Consider the following 19,302-nt stretch of genomic DNA (forward strand, 5'->3'; position numbering starts at 1 on the left):
TCCTTCAGTTCTAAATACAAAATGTTATATTAAATTGCTGATGAAAAAGCTTTAAAGATTTTTCACATACTACAAATACAGAAGGATGTTTTTAGAATTTGACAAAGTTCTGTTTCGTGAATTGATTAAACTTACAAAAAGTTTTAGAAGTGTAATTCTACACAATAGACACTTTCACATTGAAAGAAGCTACATGGGGTCAGTGAAAACCCATGAGAAACAGGAATTCCATCCTAAACTCCACCTTATGGCACACACTTTACTGGGATTTCTACAAATGTTACCGGTACTGTGACACAGGCAACTCCATTTGGAAGAAATCCAGATGAACCCACAAATAAGGAACTAGACTGGGTACTACATTAGAATCCTATATTTAAATTATCCACAATAAACTGACCAGTTTACAAATCAGAGAAATTACAATAAATCCATAAAATCCAAATTGATAAAGCATTTCTCATATCTACTTATTTTATTCATTCCCAGAAGTTAAAACACCAAACCCCTGAACTTAAAAACAAAAAGCAAGTGTTTTTATCATTGGAAGTTTACACTATCAGGATTTTCAAACAAGTTTAGTGACAGGAACTGTAATAATAAAAGGGATAAACAATCACAAGAAATACTTAATGCACAAAGTCAAAGTCTCCTGAAAGTTAATATTTAAGTTGAAGCAGGAAAAAACCTGATGTGTAATAAAATAAGAAAGTAAATGCTGTATTTGAAATCTGCTGCATTAAAGGATTACATTATCCCAGAAACGTTACATGGTATTACACAGCAATTCCAGGTATCGACCCTAAAGATTTCCTCTGTATTTTATAATGTGCAATCCTTTATGTGAGAAAGAAATTAAGTTTATTTATCACAAATAAAAGATAATTACTAGTGCAAAATACTCAATCTGCTCTATCATGTCTCATTACACTACAAATAGGCATTTGAAAAAATGCAAATCTACTAATTTAATTCTCCTAACTTGATGTGTGCATGATTAAGAAAGGATTTATAATTTTGCTCTTTCTAATCACTATGGCTAAAGGGTGCAAAGCTAATTAAAACAGCTCTCAGAGACCTTTGCAGGCACTTAAATCACAAATAAAAATCTAGACTTTTTCAGAACAGAGATAAATATACATTTATCAAAGGAGAAAAGTGCAACCATTATATTTAATGTTTGATGAGTTAAGTGAAAATAACATTATGGGAAATTTAGAACAAAAAAACCCCCCTCTGATCAACTGAAATTAATTTTGGAAATTACTTACTTCTCAATGGGGAGGACATGTGGCCCAGAAATGGAGTAACGATACAGAAAGGTAAGAAACTTCTTGAAAGCATCAAAGAAAGGCCAGTGAGAGAGCAGACAGATGCATTTGTTTGTCTGCACTGTTCTGCACGTGTCTTTTCCCTCGGCAGCAGCTGCTAATCCCAGCTGAGATTTTTGTTTCTCTGTGAGGTTCTCTTCAGGATACAGTTCATAAAACTGAATAGCAGCACCATATACCTGCAAACACATTGTGGATGTCAAGTCAGTGATTCTGCCTCGATCTTCAAAGCAATCTAAGAAACCCCAAACACATCAAAAATCAAGTCTGTGTTACTGTTTGAAAAGATCCATGAATGCATCATCTTTTGAAGCAATCCCTTCTGGAATATTCTCATGGCTGTGAAAATCCAGACTGTCTATTATTTATTTAAAACACTTAAATGTCATATGAGAAAGAGTAATTTACAAAACAATTTGTTTGAGAGAAAAATAATGATTATAAAGAGTACAAACTGCAGTCATGTGCTCCTCCAATTGCCTTTAAAGCTATTTTAGGAATCCTTGATACACAACCCAAAGCCATATCCCCCTGACATCCAATTTACTTTTTAGAACAAGTATGTACACGCAAGGCTGTTTCCATGCTTGCAATAAAAATAGCATTACTTGCATTTATATGCAGGCCAACCCTAGAGCTCTCCAGTTTCACAGGCTAACAGGAAAGCAGAAGAGCTCAGGTTTACGATCAGCTGAAACTACTGCAAGTCACTCTTCAAAGCAGGCTTGGAATCAAGCCCAAGAGAATAGATTCAAGCTCATCTATGAAAACATTCATTATCATCATCCTGAACAGATAAACAACCAAATCTTTTTCAATTAAATGAATAACTTTTTTTTTAAGGCTTCAAAATACCTTTTCTGCAGAAGCTCCAGTAAGTACAAACGTAGAAAAAACTGGGAGAGGGTATTTACTGTTAGATGGCCAACATTCAATCGTTGCACCCATAGGGAGACAAAAAAGAGGCACAGATTCTGGTAATGGGAATGATTCATAATCTTCTTCGGGATATCTGCATATTAAACCTATAAATAGAACGAGCAAAGAGGCAGTTACAAAAAAAGCCAGCAGAAACAGGTTTGTCATAGCTCATTCCATAAAATAATTGCCAGAAAATTCATATATGAGCACATAGTAACTTCAGAAGATGAGGGAAGGTGTAAATAATCAGGGAATAGCTGGAAGGGGCAGACACTCCCATGACCTAAAGAGACCTGACTAAAGCATTACACTGAAATCCTACCTTCCATTCTGGAAACTATTCATAACTGATTTATCTTTTCCTGTTTTCAGGCTGTGTGCATCTCACCTATTATTATATAATAGTTCACATTCATCACGAGTATGAGCAAAGATATAAAATCTAGTTTAAAAAAAGGTAATGTGAATAATTGAGAAATAAGACTGATGCTTTCAACTATGACACCAATTAATTCTGGCAAACAAACGTTCAGTGAAAAATATATGTTAGATATTAGATAGTTTTTTAATACCAATAGAATCAAATCAGTTATGCTGATCCACCTCAGCTGAGGACTCAGCTCTTGTACTGTCAGGCCACTGTGTTTAGACTTATTTTAAACACAGCTGTAAAACATGAAGATCTGAAGCAGAAGCTTTTAGTACACAGGTCCTCAGTTACATCAGAGGCTGTTGCAATCCATCCTGTCTGATTGCCAGCCCAGGGGACTCCACACTGAGAACAGACACCACATGAAAGGATTTAGGATTTCTCTCTGTTAGACACAATCACTACGCACTTTTCTAACAGAAAGAGGAATATTAATAAGCAATGAAAACGTGTAACCAAAAAGGGCAGTGGATCCCCTCACATCAAGAATCAAAATTTTGTGCAAGCTACCACCATTTGTGGGGCCTTTTAAAATTTTTATTTGTTTACAAACGTACTGTCCACCTTTTAGTATGTCCTGAACTCCTATTTACAGAGAGCAGCCTCTAAAAGGGATGTAAGTGGATTAAAGCTTAAGTGTGAATCATGCTCATGACTTGTACGCCAAACAAAATCAGGGTTTAAAAAAAATCCCAACAACAAATGCAAAGCCAACACGTTTCATCAGTCATAGCAAATCTAATTCTGTCTTATAAATAAAACAATAAAATAAAGATGATACACGAGCCAAAAATACTTAAAGAGCTCAGTGCCAACAATGCTCGAGGCAGTGTGGAAGTCTGCAGAATTCTTCAAAATGTTTCTTAAAGAAAGTGATCATGAAAATGCATCAAATAATTTCTGTGGTATTTTCTTCTGCAGATACACACACACATCCTGAAGAGACAGTTATCAGTAACACAAACAGAGGTGGGAGACACCCAGGTTTGTAGAAACCTATCAAAACACAGCTGAGCTTCCCAATTAAACACAAATTTTAAAACAGCATGGTCATGATACCCAGTTCTAGGGCCTCTTCTGATATGATTTTAGAAAAATTCTTTAGGTCCTTTTTGGATAATGGCAAGATAGGGTAAATTATTTAGTACAAAATGTATTACATTATGAATGAACTTGGACATCCTGAACTGAAGATAAAAAAAGCTACACAGTAGTTACATACCAGCTTTATATGATATGGTGTTGGTTTTTGCCACAGACTTTTTATAACATAAATATACTGCTGAGCCCCACTGTAAAATAAAAGAAGTTGTTGGATTAAGTGATCAAGTATAACAAATGGACATAATAGAATATAATTAATAATAATGTTGATAATTTTAAGTATTTAAATTCTCAATTTCTCGACATGAGAATAAAGAACAGGGAAAGCCATGGAACAGAAAAGAGCAGCACCCACAGGAGGAACAGAGCTTATACAGAAGGGAGAAAAGTGTAACAACTTCCATAAGACAGCACTCCCATAGCTCAGTCAATATGGGGACTAGCAGAACTGAAAAATCCATTGGTTAATGCATACTGGCATTTATTTAAAAACAAGCACAAATCAATTCCCATGATCTTTTTTACATGACCCCACTTGCAGAGCAGTCAGCATCCTCCTCAGCCCACTGACTCCTGAGTACCCTGCAAGAGCCAGCACATGGGGCTGCAGATTTAACCAGGAAACACTTAAATATTCAGTTCTGCAAATCAAAGTGCTGTGAAACCTGTGTATTTTACCAGGTCAGCTTTGGAACCATATTAAACATTTAAATGTGCTTACGGTCAACAGCTTCCAACATCACTCACATACAACTTTAAATAAGAAGTTTGTGAAACTACTGAGGAGAAAATAATTTATAAAATAGCTTTGTAAGTAAAGAGAGAAGTTGGAAAACAAAGCAGAAGATAGATATGGAATTCCCACCACAACAGTAAAAGCTGTGTCAGAAACAGCCACATCTGTAAAACCTCCAGTCACACACACATACACAACAGGTTCTAAAGGACTGATCCAAAGATGCTGGAGTCAGCACTAAAAAAACCCAAACATTTGCTCTAAGGCTTCCAGAAAGATTTTGTTCCAAGTAGGAACAAAGGAATGCAATCCTCCAACTCTTCCAATATTTGATCTATCTTTGGAGACCTCTTATGAAGATTTTTCACCAGCTACTCCAAGCGCTGCCCCAAGTACTCCACAAACATCACTTGGTCAGTGAGTACCAAGTGCTCAAAGCCCAGCTTCTCAACCTTACCATGCTGTTATTCAGATTCTTGTCCACCTTGCAGAAGGTGTGTGGAGGAGTCTCTCCTTTGCTGGGGATGATGATGCAGATGTCTGTGACAGCCAGGGTGTTCTGGGTCATGTTCTCGGAGGCCCTGCGGTAGGTGATGTACACCCGCTGGGACGAGGCGTTGCCGCTGATGTTGGCCGGCCGCCCATACGGGGTGCTCTGAATGATTTCACAGCCTTGCTTCACTCTCTCTTTCCCATCATATAAAACCCTAGTTAAAAGGGGATGAAAAAAGTCAGAAGGCATGTTTTTAAACACTCTGAGTTTTAATCACAGCTCTTGTTTCATCTCTGAGCAAAACATTTTTACCAACAAGTTGAGGTCACATTATCTCCAATTGTATTCTGACAGAAAAGCTTCATGATGAAACTATACTGCTCTCCTACAAGGAAAACACAAGGCTTTCCTCACATATAATTGCTTTTCAGCGTTTTGTTTACTGCAAAATAGTGTTATTTTCAGTTCTATTAAAGATTCATTGCCTGATCCTAAGAATGCCATATAACTTATCTCTTTCCAATCTGTATTAAATAGGTTAAGCATCTTACCCCAACCTAAATATATACATTAAAAATTATAAATGGCTTTGAAAACTCCAAAATGGGAAGGATTAAACTTGTCATTAAAATCCACTCAGCATGCATTTTCCCTTCCATACTGGGTTACGGTATGTTCAAGTCAACAAATATCTTCCTGTTTACAGTTTTGCCTTGTATTAAACAAGCATGGCATTTCCGTAGACCTGCCTTATCTGCTCCTTAGTTAAATAAAACTGTGAAAATCACCCACTGGAAGAGGGAAAGCCCTCACCCCAAATCAGTAAGTGGAGGCTTATCCCGCCCTCGGCGATAACAAAGGTACATCTGCGGTCCTACAAGGCTGCCGTTATTGAGATCAGCAGACAGGCCCGAGGGAGTGACATCTATGCATTTATAGCCCTGAGGAACCTCCTCCCCCAGGGATTTATTGAGGACTGTCACGTCTGTGATGGGTTCTTTTGGTTTGGCGATTTTATGGCAGGCATCGTTGAAGTGGATCTCCTCCTCCAGCGGCTTCGAGATATCCGTCAGTCCTGCGACAACAAAGTAATCGGCAACACGGGCCCCTTTGTCTTCCATCTTCCATCACAAGGTGTTACAGCTTCTAAGAAAGAAATAAAGGTCAGAAATTATAAAATTATAGTTGTTTTAAAAACAGAAAATAGTAGCCTGCAAATAAAGAAAACGCTTTCTGCTCTCACTTTGGAATGTTGAGAAATGGGCTAAAAATGTTTTTCCAAGTCACCCATTTGCACTGGAATCTTGTTAGAGTAGCTTCAGGAAGTTTACTGTCATCAAGTTCCAGACTTTTTTAAACCAGACAAGCTATTCAAGACTCCCTTTTGTTGAATTAATTTTGTTTGGGTGCAAAATTTTATTGCAAGAGAAACTGTTACCACACAGGAGTTTCAAGGGCCTGCTGACATTCAGAAACTGAACAACCAGAATTTAAAGCAGTTTGAACAATTGGTACAAGACTTCAGTTTTCATGTAACTTTTATTCCCATTGCTTTTATGTCCCTTTACTTCTTGCTCTAGATAACAAATATTAAGCCTTTATCAAACTTCTTGCCATCATGATTCTTGGATTTGATCAAGATTTTTGTTAAAACATAATAAATTCAGACATTTCTTACTGGTAATTTGGAAAATGATGTCCCAATTTGATAATGTGCATTTAATCTAATTGTTCCAAGCTGGGCTCAGATTTCCAGCCCCTGCTCAAGCAGGAAGAATGTCAGGCTGTGCCTGGTCACCCCCACCAACCTCACCCACCAGCACAAAAGAGGCAATTCCCTCTTCTTGCTTTTATTTTGTAGGTTGGTTGTGCTTTGCTGGACTGGCTTGAGAAGCTACTAAAGCTGCAAGGAAACGAGTATAGGTTTTTATTTTATGCTTATTTACATTGCTCTGGAAAATACCAAGAAGAAATCCCAAATTATCTAACTTTTATTTTTCTATATGGCTAATAAGCACTATGGGACACTTCAGCAAACATGATTACTGGCAACCAATCATCAACATACAGGAGAGTAACAGTTTGAAAATAACTTCAGCTTGTGTTTGAAGAGAGAATGCAGTTACAAAACTGAGCTTAGTTTAACCCACATTGAGCTAACCCAAAAAAAACATCTGGAATATGTTACTCAGCATATGTATGAAAGTAATAACTACAAATTCAAACTCCTCCCTGAGTAATATATTCAAAGACACACAAAATTCAACCTCTGCATATGCTGTTCATTACCTCTGTCCATCAGGCTCCAGCAAACCCAGGCAGGCCGGGAACAAATGCTTGCAGAGAAGGAGATGTTTAACAAAGTATCCTTAAACTCTGGCATAAGACCAAACACTGACATCTTTCAGCTAATATGACTGAAGTGCTAGATATTTTGTTACATTAACAATTCTCTGTGACACTACATTATAGCTATTGTAACATTGAGGTTTTTTCCTTTTCTCACCAGCATAATTTCCCATAACTACACTGATTTCTAGAGTGATTCATAATGCCTTTTAGGATGAAGTGAAACTAACACTTAAGTAATCAAAAAAACACAAATGATGGCTGTTAAAACTGCAAGCAAGATTTATAGCTCCAGTATATTAACAGCACTACTTCAGTTTAATCAGCCAAGACAGCATTACAAGTAAACAGAATGATGTGTGTGTACATATATTATATTGAAGAATCATACTTTTACATTATTTAAACTTCACCATTATTCCATATAAAGTTTATACCAAAAGTCTTAAATTCAAACATTCGTTTATTCCCAAAAGCACTTTCAAGAAAAACTGGGACAAGCTCTCCTCATTGAGAGGCAGTTAAAATTAGAATCCCCTACATACAAACACCTGCTATCACATAAATTTGCCTCCTAAGGTTATAGCACGTAATACACAAGTCAGCAAGACTTTCATAATTTAACGCAGGTTTTACAGAAGAGAGGAAAAAAAAAGGCCTGGCTGATGATGTATTATCCCTTCACATTTATCCCATCCCTGCAAGGCCAGGTTGGACAGGGCCTGGAGCAGCCTGGGATAGTGGAAGTTGTCCCTGCCCACAGCAGGAATGGAATGAGATGAACTCTCAGGTCCCTCCCAACCCAAACCATTCATTCAGTGGTTCTGGAAGGGTTTTATGATTTTTATCTTTTGATACAAAGACTTACAGCTAAAAATGGGATAAAAAAGATAAACTGCAATGATATTTTAGTCTATTTTAGACTATTTCAGACTTTACTAGAGCTACTGTGATACCCAGATTTTCAACATCAGGCAGAGCAGATCTATGCAAACTTTATGTTAATAGACCCCAGAAAGAAGGTATAAATTGTGAGCTAGCTCAGTGACAAATAATCATTCTGTGAAGAGCATTCCACACAAACTGATGAAGAATTTCTGTAGAAACTCCTGTCATGAAGCCATTCCACAGTGGCTTCACTCACACATCTTACTCAGTGAGTACTGGTTGTCCCTTGTGGGTGTGAATCTCAGGATAACACCTGAGATAACCCTGGGATGGGGACACACATCAGCCCAAGGAGAGAGATTTCTCCACAGCAGGATCTCTTTCCTCATCTCTCTTGGTTTTCAGGTGCTGTGGGGCTCTATCAGATAGAAAGTTCCAGAGTTCCCTCCTCTGCAAGGGTTTCAATGCAGCCTGGCCATGGGGTCTGCACTCCACCCCTTGGACTGTGTTGTGTGGGAGGTCAGGAATGCTGCCCTTGTTCCATCCAGGGAGCAGCAGATTTTTCCCTACAACTTCCATACTGTAATCTTTTTACCCTCACTCATCTCCCTATAATACTTCACCATACTACAAGTCATCTTTGAAGGCAAAAACACCCCCAAACCAAACAAACAAGAAAAACAGAGCAGAAAAAGTCACACTGCACAAGAGGGTTGCTTGAGGCAGCTGGTTCCAGATGAAATTCAACACTAGGAGTGCCAGAGGAGAAGCTTCCACTGCTTCTCTACACTTCAATAACCTGGGGACAAAAGGCTGAACTCTGAAGGCAATGTCATGGGATCATAACCCTAATCTCCTACAAAAGTGCCTGGAAATAAGTGCAATATATGGTCTTTGAGCCACCTCAGGATAATAATTATTAATGGCAGTCAAATAATTAATACAACTATAAACTAAACACCATAAATAATCAAAACATCCTTGCAAATAAAGTCATATATTAAAAAATTATTAAACACACATGCTGAGTTGTGACTATACAGATGAGAGAGCCTTTTGTAATTTCTAAAAATATGGGAACAGGGAAACAATCAGATAATCTCTCAGATCCACAAACTATTAGCTTGATTACTTTTCTGAAAGACAAAGGGTAAACACAGTTTCACTGTTTATTCAACAATTTTCTAACATCCTATTTTTTCATAAACATTTAGGAAATACCAATTAAAGATTTTTGCTGCTTGTCACCACTGTTGTAATTCATTCAGTGTCCAAGCTTTCTGAACAGATCCCAGTCCTCACTCAAATACTATAAGAGGAAAGCACACATCAGCTTTTCCCCATCACATGACCAGAACTGATGTGGATGAGCCACATATTCCATCTGTGCAGCAGGAACAGGCACCATGCTTCACAAAATACACTTTACTACAGATGCACTACAACATTTATGAGGAAAAAAATACTGATCTAATCCCTACAACCTGCTCCTACCCAGAGAATTTTGCAGAGATAACTTGGAAGTGGCTGCAGACTGGAAGAGTTACTCCAGCCATGCCAGTTTCTTTCCAGGAGCCAACTTTTCCAGACAGCAGCAAGGACCATCTGACTTCATTAAAAGAGTTTCTGCCAGTCCACCTCTGGCAGAAAAATACAACAACTGCCTTGCAAGCTTTTAATCTGCCTTGTCGTCATTCTCATTCCTTCCTGCATTTTTCTTTGAAAATATAAAATTGCTTATTAATTTGAGATCCTAATTAGATCCATTTGCTGTCTAAACCAGGTGACATTTCACTTTGTTAGCCTGACTCCAAAGATGCTCCATGTGTAAACAAGCAATGAATTTCTCCTACAGTAGGCTGGAAACCAGTGCAGGGCAATCTTTTTTAAAAGAGTTCAAAGCTGATGGTTTGTTTTTTTTAAATATTCATCATACAATAACATTCCAAGAACTTACTTCCTTTGAAGGAACATGAAGAGCAGATGAACAAATACACAAATCAGAGGCTAACTATTAAAAATTGCCAGTGAAGTTCTAAAAGCCCCCAGCACCTCATACATGTATTGCTACATTAGCCTGTTGAAGTAACCAACCCACAGAGATGTGTCAGCTGGGTTTGCAAGAGCAAAGTGAAGTTAGCTGGATCAGTCAGTCCTGCTCTGGTTACTCAGCACCACTTCTTAGACATAACACAACACAAATCACATGGGAGTTCAACAGTCTCAAGACATGGGAATAACTGCAGTTATACAAGGAAAAAACTTCACCCTCATCTCTGTACTGCCAAAATCGCCTGGCAAAATTGTCAGACAAGCCTTTTTTTCCCCTCAGTATTTTCTTCACAGCAAGCAAACAATCCTGGGTACAAAGCAGAAGCCCTCTAATTTCACAGGAATTCCCAAGGCAGAACACCAGCCTTTTGCCCACTCTCCCCACATGTTCCCTACCTTTTCATCAGGGCATTGCTTCTACACTTTTCCTCTCTCGCTGTCAGCCAGGCTTTAACATAGACTTCTTGTTAAAGTTTCATTCCCTATAGAAACAGTAAAAATAAGAATCAAACAATGAACACATTTGTTGAAACTTTCTTTCTGCACACTTCACTACACCAGTCACATGAAATGAACACTGAGGGTTGCTGTAGGACTCCTTGCTAAGATAAGGTTACATATCAGTTCACTAAAAAAGTAAATGAAACCAGACTTTTAAGCTAAGAAAGAAAATATCAAGTTTTATGCTGCGTTGATATTTTAAGAATGCAAACAACATTTAATGCTTTAAACCAAAATAAATCAAAGAAGAGATGAGCCAGCCACTCCAAATTACTTCTCCTCTTCCATTATTTTCTGACCATCAATACTTTCTGTGTCCATTCCTAGTGTTAGCCAGCTATCAAAGCGCTCTCTCAGCCCAAGAACCTTTCAAAATCTACTTCACACCATTTTTCTTTGCAAGATTTGGATATTTAAGCAGATCCTTCTTACTCCACAATCAGCATCTTTCATCCAGAGACCTCACCCCAATTCCTCTTGCAGTGGGTGCTACAGCCTTCTTGCCCTTTAACTGCCACAATTCATAAATTTTTTCAGATGTGGTGAACACCAGCACAGCCACTTTTAAACACTGGTATCACCACAGACAGCTTGAGCTGGTGTTTTATACCGAGGAACTTGCAAGCCCAGGAGCCTGTGCTACATTGAAGCATTTCAAAGCAGCAATTTTGTGCTACAGGACTGAGGATTTCACCTCACTGGAGACATTGAGACTCTGGACTCCCAGAACAACTCATTAGCACCAGCAAGGCTGTAAGTCAAAAGTGAACTTTGTTTAAAGGAAGCTTCTGTTCCCCAAGACTTGTAGAATACTCTCAGAAGATTACCGTGAGAAGGCTGCAGCAAACAAAGTGTAACATGAGGGAGACTGGGAAGAAACATCTCAGGAGGGCTGATGCAAACCATGAAAGATTTGCTCCCATTCCTGAAGTGGAAAAATCTAGATTTCTTTCTAGTGGAAGAATCTAGGGGAATTAGATTATCAGAACTGTGTTTCTGGGATCACAAAGTTCAAGGTTCTGTTCATAACCCCAATGTACAAGGCCACTTCTTGGAGATCTCACAGGAGCAATCAGCACTGTTAGTTCATTCCTCTGACAGCCCAGAGAGTGAGCCCAGCCCCAGTGATGTCTCAAACCCACACAGCACCATGGAACTGCACCAGTTACAACCAGATACCTTCCAGTATCTGACTTTGAACATTTTCACACAAGACTACAAAGAGAGGATGCCGCAGTAGCGCAACATATTTTTCTCCAACTACAAAATCGTTAATACCAAGCTTACAAGAACGCCAGGAATTCTAAATTTTGGGATCACCTGCAGACCTCAAGCACGGCTGAAAAAGGTCCAAGAATCAGGCAGCATTAACACATGATTAATTTCCCCATGGACACTTCAAAAAACTTTTTAGTCAACTCCCTGGAAAACCAGCGAGGAGACTTAAATGAAAGCAAAAAATATAGATTTAGGCATCACAAGGAGCACAGCCAGAACTGCTGCCAGTGTACTTGCAGCTCTATTTTGTACTACTTGCAGAACTTATTTACAACTAGTTTCTTGTCCTCTATATATCAAGTAAAGGATCTACTTTTTCAAGAAAAAAATAACGTAAAGGACTTACATCATTACCCAAATACAAACAGAACTTCTCATGGCATTTTCATTTTTAGTAGGACATCACCTGTACTTCTTCCCATTTCCTACTACAGTTACACAAACAACAGCAACAGAGAAAACTGGGCTAAAGTGATAAATGGCATTACTTTTTAGACCCTGCTGCACACATCTGTACTCAGTGATGTTAGACAACACAATAACTCACAGGAAGCCACCAGCCTGCACTAAGCTCCCTTTGACGCTGCATCAATTTTTATTAAAAAAGAAGAAAATCAACAACAACCCAAGAGAAAACCTAAGATTTTTCTGCCCCGCATCACTGGACTGGAAATGCTACCAAGTGTTTTGCAGGCCTGTTCACAATCATCTGTCCCAAGTCATGGTTTACATCTCTGATCCAAACAGCTGAGGAGACAATCAAGAGAGCTCGGAAAACTTGGCAACAAAGGATCTCTAAGAGGTGCCGGGAAATGGAAAAGTGCTGGATAAAAGCACAGGGACAAAACAAAAGACCGTGAATTTGGGAGAAGAAAATAGGAACGTAGCCAAGAACTGAGGGACAAGCAGACTTGTTCAGCAATGCCAAGGAAGAAAGAAAGATTAGGCCTAAATTCAGAGGCTAATCCAGATCCAGCAGGGTGAGCACAGCAAAGTGAGCAGGAACTGGTCATCTGCAGCATCAAAGCTCAGAGGAGGAAGCAGAATAAGTGGCAGAGAGAAGGAAGGAAGGAATAGAATTCACCCTGAGGGTGAGATCAGGCATATCCCACATCCTCTACACATTTCTCCCTCGCTCACCAAGTGTTTTATCTGTTTGTTTTTCAGTGCTGTTTGTAGTCTCAATAAAATCAAAGTATTTACTAAGAGGGTCTAACAAGTCACAGGCTACTTCAGTGATCATTCCAGTTGTGCCACAGCAAAATTCCATGAAATTCAACCCTCCCTACAAAATCTCAGAGAAGGGATGTTCAAGTATCCCACAAGATTCATGACAGAGACAAATCTCAGTAAGGCCAGTTTGAAAACTCCCACTTTTCTTTCTAGATTACAGTATTTATGGCCAAAAGGCACCACCAAAGAACGGAAAGGATTTCTGAAATACAACTGTGTTTGTAGGGAGGGATGCAGAAAACAAATTGTAGCAAATCAGAGGGAGGAAAGCCAAAACAAGCACTATGAAATGTAAATATTACTTCATCTCAAGCACAGTTCAGGAGGGCAGCTTGTCCATGTTTTTGTCCAACTATTTACTATACAACAACTATTTAAAAGAAGTCCCCCAAACAGAATGTCTTATTTTTCTTGGCACAGTAGATAAAGGCAAATGAAAATAGAAAATCTGCCAATATTGAGCTTCAAACCCCAAATCTGTAAGTGAAAATGCTAAAGTGCATCAACCAAGAGTGACAGAAGTGACCTGCTTTCACCCTGCCACATTCAGACACACATGCCAGACTCAGCTTTGTTTTGAAACCATTCTCTACCCAAATTAAATTTTGATTTCATTTTGCAACAGTAAGAAAGACAGGTGGAGATTGTTTCTAACACTTTTTGCTACATTTAAAAACACACTTTGAGACTTAGAACATTTTTTTTATGATTTTTTTTTTCCTTCTGCCAGCAAAAATGTTCTGTAACATGAGAAAAAGGGACCCAACCACTGCAAATTATAGACAGGGAGAGCCATGCACAGACAGCATCTGCAGGGCTGTGACTGCTGCCTGCAGATCATTTACACCCCACTGGAAAGGTTTAATGGAGGGATATCACTCACTAATACCTCCCTCATCCAGCAAATCTCTACGTGCACTTACCAAAATGTTCAGCATCTATTCCACAGAAAAATAAGTGTGCAAGTACCACTACCAGCTACAAATACATCAATCCACTACCACGTGTTGTTGGGACAGCTTCCCAGCCAGCAAAGCAATAGGAAACAACATTAGGGTGTCCTCCCAAAAATCACCATAAATGAGCTGAAGAGAAATGATATGCCAAGGTAAGTTAGGAATTTTGAGAATAATTCCATAGGTCCATAGGTTTCTTCTGAAGGTCAAGTCAAAACCAAAACTCAAAGAGTCCAGCCCACAAACCCCTTCTCTGTGTTTGCATAAAGCTTGCACACAAGGTGGAGGCTTCCTCTTGGGGTTTTTTATTTACATACATGTACTTATAACTCACAAATCACACTTACTGCCTGTTCCCTTTCATTTCAGATGGTCAAACTGAAATAATTTTATTAATTAGCATTAATGATTTTCCTGACCCAGATTTTTAAAAGTCAAGATTTACAATAAATATTAAACAGGGAGAATATAACTGGCTAACATTTCTAAACATTTCCTTATTCTTCTCATCCCATTTTTAGACCATAGTTCCTCTTCCTTTCACTCCCCTCCCATTATTACTAAGTTCACTCTATTTTAGCCTCCACAGTAAGTATTATCTAATATATCCATTAGACACATATACATTTTTCATATATATATATTAGATAATGCAATATATCTTACACCTAATATACTGAAAAGGTAAAAATACACCCTTTAAAATAGTCAGGCCAGCCAACACTTTCTGAAGTCTTTCATTTCCACTTCTCAATTTCCTCTGGGTACTGCTTGTGAGCTCTTTAGGGAACTACCAGTGACTAGTTCTGCATCACAGGCTGCTACTGAAATGAGTGTTATAGATCAAACCTCTGGGCATCACTGCCCTGCACGCTTTAATTTTGACTCTGGAGTTTGTGGGAGCACTTAATAAGCATCAGCAGCCTATTTTCAGAGCAGCCACAGACCAAACTTTCAGACCAGGCATACACTAAACCTGAATTGAAGGACAGCAGAAAACATCCAAGGATTATTATGCCATATAGCGAAGAACTTAATTTGCTTCAAGTGAATTAATTTGTCAGTACCATGTTAGAAACAGCTGGTTTTTAACAACAGTTGAACAGTGGTGATGCAATCACAGCTTACACACAGTCATCCCTACCTGTTGGCTGTCCCTCAAATAAAATGAGGTATAACTGGCTTTAGCTTCCACAGGATTTGCTACGCTTAATATGGCAAAAAATTATATCATGATTTGTGTCTGCAGTTGGAGATATTATTTACACACATAATTGATATATAAGTGAAGAGACCAAGGGCATTTTCTGTGCTCTTGTCACCACCCAGTGAAGCTCCAGCAGGACAAGGGACAGGTAATCTCTGCCCGCCCCACCTGCCCCCTGCATGAGGGAAAGCTCAACCTAAAATTTCTCCAAAAGTCCTACATTTTTACAGGTTTGGTTTTGGAGGGGGATTGCAAAGTGGGGAGCAAATAGCATGATTTGGATTTGGGGCTGGTTTTGTTTGGGTTTTTTTATGAGTCAGCTTAAACAAAAGTTTGAAATTTGAATACATCCCAGAGAAGCTTGATTAAAATACTGTAACAAGCAAAATAAACATACTGGAAATACACCAATCGCTGTAAATTGCGTCATGCTTTGATAAGGCACCTGTACAGAAATTATTTTGGTGACTTTTGGGGTTTTTTTTAGTTCTTTCATTATTAGTATCATAGTTCTTTCCAGGAAACTTCAAAAAAAACACCTTGGTTTTACAGCAACACGTGTATCAAAACCTTTACTACCAGAACCCTGTCACAGAGCAACGTAGTTGGAAATCACCAATACCCCAAACACACATTTGAACAACATTACAAGACCATATTGACTTTTCATTTTTTAATCCAACATAAACTGGGTAACATTTGGCCTCCTAATTTCTAGTCATGCCAACACCATATTTAAAAACTCAGGTCAAAGTTGAGGAAAGGACAAAAAACGGAAGGAAGGCTTCCTGCAAGTCTTCATCTCATGAGGCAAATTTAAGATTGAGAAAGCTTTTGACTAAGTACCTATTGTACTATTCCCATTCCAGCCTGCCTGTGTTTGGCCAGGAAGCACAAGTGTTTCTGCAGCCACTGTTACAAAAAGCATTTCAGCTACTATGACTTGCAAAACTAACAGCAACTCAGCTGCTAAGGGAACATGATGGAAATAAAAAAAAAAGGATGTTGAATATTTAAGTGACGCTGCAAATTTCTTGTTCCTGTATTAAAACCTCAAGGTTACCAAATCCCATTATCATCCAGCTTGGTCTAGGAATTGTCTCCCTCTCTGAAGAGTCACAAGACAGTTTTCCCCACCTATCACACGCCACAGCAGGAATTAACCTAGAAATTAGTAAACCCTCAATGCAAAATCCTGCAGATTAAAAACTGACAGACACAATTCTTCTTTAGGAGTCACACAGAACAGCTGGATTAGTTACAACCTCACTCCCTTCAGGGACCAATTGGCTTTACTTTCTACCTTCCTACTTTCCCTTTCAAGCACATCTTTGAAATAGAAGCAGGTTATTGACATTGTTTCTAAAGCTTGACCTGCATCAGCTGGGTTCACCTGAGCCCTTTAGTGTGTGCCAGGCTATGTCAATATTTGTGCTTTTTCTAACTAATAATTAACTCCGGCTATATTAACTAGATAACTGCTAATATTGCCATTATCACATATAGTAATTCCATTAAGCACCACACTGGGGTTATGTCACCCAGAACAAGCTGCTCACCACAAACACAAACCTGCAACCATCTGGCTACAAAAAATACGAATACTGAAAGGTATGAAAATCTCAAATATTGGGGAAACATTTTTAAGTCCCTGTCTAAAGAAAATAGTCCTGGTACTTTTTGTCTTACGGCTTGCAGAAGCACAGTTTATATTTTGTGCTGTTTCCTAATAAATTCACATTTTGGAAGAGGCCATTGGGTAATGCCTGTTCCAAAGGAGCAAAAGCCACTCAAACTTGAGGAAACTCATCCAGCTGGAGCCCAACATTTCCAGAGGTAAAACTTGTACATCGCAGAAGCTCTTAAGGCTGTAATGAAGCTTAATCTTTTTTTTGCTCTGTCTTTTAAGGCTCTATGCAATTTTCCCCTTCCTCAAGCTAACCACAGAAACTCTAATGCTCTATTTTTGATAATTAAACTATTTCAATGCCAAGTCATGACAGCCCCTAAAAACCAGCTCCCTTTACCAGAGTTCCACTTTAACGCTCACTTTAAATAAAGTTACAGACTCCTCAACACTCTAAAAACTGGATTAAGTTTCTCCAATACTCTAAATATGTGACTTTTTTAAAAAAGATGAGAAAAGCAAGAGACTCTTACAAAGTAAGACTTGCATGCTAAACACACAAACCAGAAATAATCCATTCACTCCCCCTCGACCTTCCTTGGCTAGACTAACTCAATTAACTTCCCTAAACCACCAGACACTTGCCAGGATAACATATTTGTGTTTAATCATTCAAAAAAAGTCAGATACTACGTACTGTAATGTAACACTTTTTACGGAAACCTTCAGTTGAGCAACAGTTCCAGAAAAAAAAAATAAAAATTGTGAAATGAAGTAAAAAGCTGTCCAGAACACCACACTTCCACTCAAAAAAAAAAAAAAAAAAAAAAAAAAAAAAAAAAAAAAAAAAAGAAGTTTCAGAACCAGGCAGAAAATCAAGACCTCGTTTTTTTCAGCAAAAGAGACGCGGCACATTTTTAAACGCAGCCTGTTTCAAATAACTTCGGAATAACAACCATCACCGGGGGGAAGTTATTGAAATACCATCATGATTCCCTGGCCAGCAAGGAACTCGTGCCGCACAGGCAGACCTCATGACAGAAGGACGATAAAAATGCCAGGGCTAATTTCTACCAGCGCGCCGCATTAATCCAGGTATAGGGTAAGCCAGGCTGGCGAAGGGAAAGCCGGGACAGAAACACAACACGCACCGTGGGGCTGAGAGAAGCGCCGGGCGATTCCGGCTGACGCAGCGGAGAACCCGCACATGGATTTGGGGGACACACATAAACACAGATCGGGGGAAGGAGCACACTCAGGGGTGTGGGGAAGGCACAGACGCGGATGCAGGGAGCGCACACACACACACACACACACACACACACACACACACACACACACATAGAGAGGGATGGATTTGGGGAGCCGCACACGCACACGCGGATCCGGGGACAGGCACACACTCTCCGTGCAGCCCGTACAACATGGCAGGTCGGGCGGCCGAGCCGTGGCCGCGGCCCGGGGAACAGCCCCTCTCGGGCCCGGCCGGGGCTGGCGGGAGCCTGGAGACGACGGGCACAAGGAGAAAGTTTTCCCCCTTTCCCACCGCGGCCCAGCGGAAAGTTACCGCTGCCCCCACCCCGCCTCGGCCCGCCGGCGCCGGCCTCCCCGCCCCCGCTGACAGCCCCGCGCCCCTTTCCCCGCCGGCCCCGGAACGCGGCAGCGCCCGCCCCGCGGCATCGCCTCGGAGAAACCCCCCGGCCCGCGCCCCGCGGCGGTGACAGCCCCGCCGCCCTCACCTCAGGCGGGGGGCCGCGCTCCCCGGGGCGAGGAGCGGGCGGTGAAGGGGGTTCGGGGGGCAGCGCGCTCGATGCCCGCGCCCTTATCTCATCCCAGCGGAGTCCGGCTCGCCCCCGCCGCCTCCCGCCGTGTGGGCGGCTCAGGCGGGATCCCCCCTCCCCTCCGCCGCCATCTTGGCTGTCACGGGGCGGGGGAGGCGGGCGGCGACCCGTGATCGCGGCGGGGCGGGAGCGGGACGGCGCCCGCCGGGTCCCCGCGGATCCTGAGGGGGAGGCGGCCGTGCCCTACTGCCCACCGGGTCCCTTCTGAGCGCTGCCCGTCGCTTGACCGCGGCCCCTCCGCTCCCGCCTTCCCTCTCACGGAACGCGGCCCCTCCGCTCCCGCCTTCCCCCTCACGGAACGCGGCGCCGGCGGTTCCGAGCCGTGAAGGGGGAGCGGGGCGCCCTCAGTGAAAGC

The 19,302-nt window shown here is 40.5% G+C and overlaps 1 protein-coding gene across 1 annotated transcript in view; it reads right to left on the minus strand.

Moving 5' to 3' along the window:
- The window catches only part of DENND4A (DENN domain containing 4A), a 46,483-nt gene extending 27,556 nt beyond the window's left edge, over positions 1-18,927 (minus strand). Inside the window, exons 1-7 of the mRNA XM_083870663.1 lie at positions 18,846-18,927; positions 10,701-10,786; positions 5,829-6,161; positions 4,980-5,229; positions 3,905-3,974; positions 2,187-2,356; positions 1,272-1,510 (exon numbers count right to left, since the gene is read on the minus strand). Coding sequence (XP_083726789.1) covers positions 1,272-1,510; positions 2,187-2,356; positions 3,905-3,974; positions 4,980-5,229; positions 5,829-6,136 — 1,037 coding nt within the window. The 5' untranslated portion in view covers positions 6,137-6,161; positions 10,701-10,786; positions 18,846-18,927. The remainder of the gene's footprint in view (positions 1-1,271; positions 1,511-2,186; positions 2,357-3,904; positions 3,975-4,979; positions 5,230-5,828; positions 6,162-10,700; positions 10,787-18,845) is intronic.
- Positions 18,928-19,302: the final 375 nt, after the last annotated feature.

This window comes from Zosterops lateralis (assembly GCF_965231275.1).
Source record: "Zosterops lateralis genome assembly, chromosome: 13".
NCBI classification, from domain to species: domain Eukaryota; kingdom Metazoa; phylum Chordata; class Aves; order Passeriformes; family Zosteropidae; genus Zosterops; species Zosterops lateralis.